General features: G+C 37.5%; 1 protein-coding gene across 1 annotated transcript; it reads left to right on the top strand.

The window, feature by feature from the left end:
- Window positions 1-3,403: 3,403 nt before the first annotated feature.
- LOC143028734 (uncharacterized) lies at window positions 3,404-4,468 on the top strand. The gene is made up of 2 exons (XM_076191104.1): window positions 3,404-3,483; window positions 3,733-4,468. Exon 2 carries the CDS (start codon window positions 3,875-3,877, stop codon window positions 4,466-4,468), a length of 594 nt encoding a protein of 197 aa, XP_076047219.1. The 5' UTR covers window positions 3,404-3,483; window positions 3,733-3,874.
- Window positions 4,469-5,065: the final 597 nt, after the last annotated feature.

Genomic DNA, 5,065 nt, shown 5'->3' with positions numbered 1-5,065 from the left:
ATTAGAAAAATAAATAAACAAGTAAATGAAATGTACTCAACAGACTTATATTGTATGTCTCGCCAATTCTCGTCATGATGAACATGACTGTGAAATATTGTTGAATAGGTCATAACTATTAAAGGTTGTGACGACAGATTGTTCTGAAATTATAATCATCTCAGTATAATCTCATGAAACCATATATCAAATTTACAGAGATTTGATTAATAGTTCTAGTTGTGCATTTCAGACGAATCAGATCATTTATCGATAGAAAATGCGTCACATGTCAATATGACAGAACTATATACCAAATTAAACGAGTAAATGACCAATATAAACGCATACTAAAAGAATTTATCAAATCTTTATTCGTAACAGTTCCCACAATACAGAACCATCCATTTTCTTTTAGGATGAAAAGAAAAGGCAATGAACGTTATCAAAAAAGAATATTTATCTTTTGTCTGAAATCCAGCCACCCCCAAGCGATATGATAGACAAGTTATTAAATGTTTCAACGTACAAACTAATAAACATCTTTAAAATTGCACTCTACATATTCATAAGTTATAATTTCTGATATGTGAACTCTCGGCTATTCGACTTTTGCCATTTAAGATCATCAGACCATTTTCCCTACGCGAAACTCAATTTATGTTTACATTGATTTTGTCATTCAACTTATGCCTGTGTGTATGTGTGTGTGTGTGTGTGTGTGTGTGTGTGTGTGTGTGTGTGTGTGTGTGTGTGTGTGTGTGTGTGTGTGTGTGTGTGTGTGTGTGTGTGTGTGTGTGTGTGTGTGTGTGTGTGTGTGTGTGTGTGTGTGTGTGTGTGTGTGTGTGTGTGTGTGTGTGTGTGTGTGTGTGTGTGTGTGTGTGTGTGTGTGTGTGTGTGTGTGTGTGTGTGTGTGTGTATGTGTGTGTGCCCGCGCGCGCCTGTGCATATTGTGTAAGCGAATACCGAGGTAAAAATATGAGTACATTTTGAAGCAAGACTAACGAGGTATCCAATGAAATAATGAACGGAGGAGGGATCTTTAGATCAGAGAGGGGGGAAACTGAAATAAAAGAAGAAAAAATAACAATTAAGAGGAGGAGAGCCTGAGCATAAGTGAAAAAATAAATCTGTCCTCGTCAGATCTCATGCAGATGCCTGAACTCAGGTCTTCTGCAATTCTTTTCTCAAAAGTTTGGAATTCCTTTTGATAAAGACATCTTGAGAATGGTATGGAAGAATGTAGGTGGTGTCATCGCTAAAGAACATAAGGGAAGGTGTGCGGTGAACTAAACAATTTATGGATAAGAATAGAAGACCAGGAAGCGGAAGCAAATCATGTCCGATAATTGAGGTCACGAGAAATGGAAAATAGTAGAGACCGTCTACAAGAGCACTTTTAAAGAGAAAATTGAAAAGGGAGCAGTGGCCGATATCATAGGAGTGTTACTTGGAAATCAGAGAGATATGTTATATTTCATCAAATACATTTAGTATATCTTTGGCGCCTCTGGATGTCAATCCAACATTTCCCAAATAGGATGAGGCTGACAGAAAGCTGGAGAGACATCAAAGAGCATAGACATACCACATTCCTTTAGCTATACCTGTTATATGTATAAATATATTCTTTTCTTTTCTTTTCTTTTGTCTTTTTAGATTCAGTTATAATGCAGGAACAGAAGTCAGACGTGGAAGAATGTGAACACACTTTGCAAACTTTATCATATCTAACATTGAAACTGACCGACAAGGTATGATAAGAAAGTTCATTGAGAGACATTAATGCTTGGATAGCCCTACCAAGTAACAGGCACTGGTGGCCACTTGTGGGACTGAACTTTGGTCTTTGTAGTTACAAGTCAATGATTCAGTTATTCAGTTGACGAGATCATCCGGTTTCTAAAGAATAGATATCATTTCATTTAACTCATGATTTATGTGTTTGCTCAAGGCAGACAGAATTGTGAATCCTTCCTCTGCGTCTTATGATTATTTGTTCTTGCTGCCCCAAGGAAGGTAACAAACAAACAAACAAACAAACAAACAAACAAACAAACAAACAAACAAACAAACAAACAAACAAACAAACAAACAAACAAATAAACAGATAAATATATATCCAGATAAGCAAACAAGCAGATCAGCAGATAAGCAGGTCAGCAGATAAGCAGGTGAACAGATGAACTAACAAACAAATAAACGTATAAACAAATTGAATCGATAAATAAATTAATATATAAACAAAAAGAATGCTGAATTTTTCTACTGTAGTACTTTTCTCTTATTGTTTTTTGATAACTAATCATATTCAGCTGAGAAACAGCTTTCCGCAGTAGCTCAAATATGAAGATCATCAACTGATGAATTATACTTATGTGTCCATAAAATAACATGGGACCACTTGATATTAATGTCACGCATCTGGTAGAACCTTAAAAAATATCATCTTGGTTTTTATCTCAAAGATCTTTAGGGCAATTTTGGTTAATATTATCTTTCCCCGCCTCTGTTTTCTTTTCATCAACTCTAATGAATATAAAAGTTTTTTTTTTCTTACAGGAAAGGTGTTTGAATCACGAACACCAACTTATACAAACTTGAAATAAGGTCACTATGCTTTGTAGCTAAGCCTAAGAAATTATAACCTTTTATCAATGTAAATTGAATATTCATTTTATTATTCATTTATTTGGTTATTTGTCTGCGTGTTTGTTTATGTATTTATTTAATAGTTATATATGTATTCATATATTAATTTATTTGTTCATTTGCCTATTTATTTATTCTTTTTTATATATTTATTATTTATTTATTCATCTGTGTATTCATCTATTTACTTATTCATTTTATTTTTTACATTGAAAGATAACATTCCTCTTTCTTCTGGAGAAGCCTGAACATTTCGCTTAAAGACCTGATACCAACAATTGATTCCATTCTTTTCAGACTCCCACAGGCTTCTTTTGTTTGACCTTCTCTGACCCGGTAAGACAGAATCTTGATCAAGCTAACTCCAGGCAATATCATTCAGAGGAAGCCCTAACCTAAACTAATCTAATCAAACCAAAGAGAGAAATCATTTCAAATTACTATTCCCTACCAACACAAACCACTTCACCCTCGGGTGACCACCCGTGACAACTTCTTTTAGTGAGACGTTTCATCATGAAAGGTAATGCAACTTATCAAGGAGTTTCGGATGGCTTGGCGGTGGCACTCTCGCATCATGCACAAGAAACCCGAGTTCGAATCGCGGGAGGGCACAAAAGTCATTGTTGCTAATAATGATAGGGGAAGGTGGGGTAAGACGGACCCCTGGGGTGAGATGGACCCTCCCCTCTAATTTGAATTAGAAAGGGCATGATTAAGATTGTTGCCGCTAGATGTCCTCAACATCAACTGTAACTCACGCGGGTGGAACCGGAAACCAGGTTCAGTACCGCATTTGCGCTCAATGTGGAGGTTTGTGTTTTTGGACAGTGCTGATGTTATTTGGAGAAGGTAAGATAATTATTTTTTTTGCATTGATATACTGGCTGTAATAATTTAGTAATCATGCTGCATATAGCCAATCGTGTGTGCATTATAGGTATGTGCCATAAAATGATATATCAAACATAGATGTTTTATTAAAAAATGCATAATGCGAATATTTACGTATGGGGTGAGATGGACCCCGAGGGGTCCATCTCACCCCATACTCTAAATATTTTACAAACACTTAGCATTTTCTTTTTCTTTTCCTTGTAGATGCCCCGGAAATACGTGAGGATAAGTAATAGAGGGGGATGGAATACAGAAGCAATGCAGAATGCAATATCTGCAGTTAAAGAAAAAAAGATGTGTGTGAAAGCAGCCTCCAAGGAATTTCCTCATCTTTCCACGGGTTCGTATGAAGCAAGAACTAAAGGATGGTGCTCCACCAGGAACCGGATTTGCCTGTCATCCATCTGGGTGGATGCAGCTCCCTATTTTTACAGAATGGTTTCAGCACTTTCTTGCCCACACCAAGCCATCAGTGAATGATCCAGTATTGCTGATTATGGATGGACACATGACCCATATCAAGAATCTTGATGTTATCAATCTTGCCAGGGATAATTATGTCACGATTGTTGTTTTACCACCACATTGCAGTCACCGAATGCAGCCACTGGATGTTTCATTTATGAAACCACTGAATGCCTACTATGTGAGGGCTGTTGAAACATTCCTCAGAAACAATCCTGGCAGACTTGTGACAATCTACAAAATAAGTGCTTTGTTTGGTGAGGCCTATCTCCATGCTGCTGTTCCAAACACAGCCATTAATGGGTTTAAGAAAACCGGTATCTGCCCATTGAATAAGCATGTTTCCGAAGAAGCTGCATTTTTACCTGCATACCCAACAGACTCTCCATTAGATGCTGATCAGAAAGAGGAAGATCTAACGACCATGTCGCCCCTCCTATCATGGTCGCTGAGGATGAACCTGAACTGGAAGTAGCTGACATATCGGAAAACCCATGTGTTGTTCCTGTTTCTGAAAAACCAAGTCTGTTCAGGCCAGGTAGTTCACCCAAGGAAATTGTTCCCTTGCCAAAGGTGACCATAACGACACGAAAGAAAAGACCTAGGATTCAAGGGGAACCCCTCAACATGACAGGATCCCCATACAAGAATGACAGGATCCCCATACAAGAATGAGCTCGAGACAGAAGTTCAGAAGAAAAAAGAAAAAGAGGTCAGTCTAGCAAAGAAAAAAAAATAAAAGCCAAAAATAAAACAGCAATCATATCAAAGCAACTACAACGTGACAAAAGGAAAATAAAACCAAAAACTCAACAAGCAAAAGCTGGACCATCCTGGCTTCATGAAAGCAGTAGCGAGAGTGAAGAGGATGTAAAATGGGCACAGTGAAGAGGATGTAAAATGGGCACAGAAGCAAATGTATGATGGTAAAGGATGCTGTAAGAAGGATTTTCTTTGTCATTTATTCCAGGAAGGATCTCTTTTCATATTTTTTGGTCGAGGATTATGATGAACCCTTAGGAAGTACCCGAAAAAATGACGGGGTAAGACGGACCCCTGGGGTCCGTCTTAC

This window comes from Oratosquilla oratoria, chromosome 10, assembly GCF_046742065.1.
Source record: "Oratosquilla oratoria isolate Oo_2021 chromosome 10, ASM4674206v1, whole genome shotgun sequence".
Taxonomy (NCBI): Eukaryota; Metazoa; Arthropoda; class Malacostraca; order Stomatopoda; family Squillidae; genus Oratosquilla; species Oratosquilla oratoria.
The sequence above is the reverse complement of the archived record's forward strand: the minus strand, read 5'-3'. Positions and strand labels throughout refer to the sequence as shown.

Excerpts from the sequence above, each read along its gene's own strand:
- LOC143028734 (XM_076191104.1), top strand. The coding sequence starts at position 3,875 with ATGAAGCAAGAACTAAAGGATGGTGCTCCACCAGGAACCGGATTTGCC.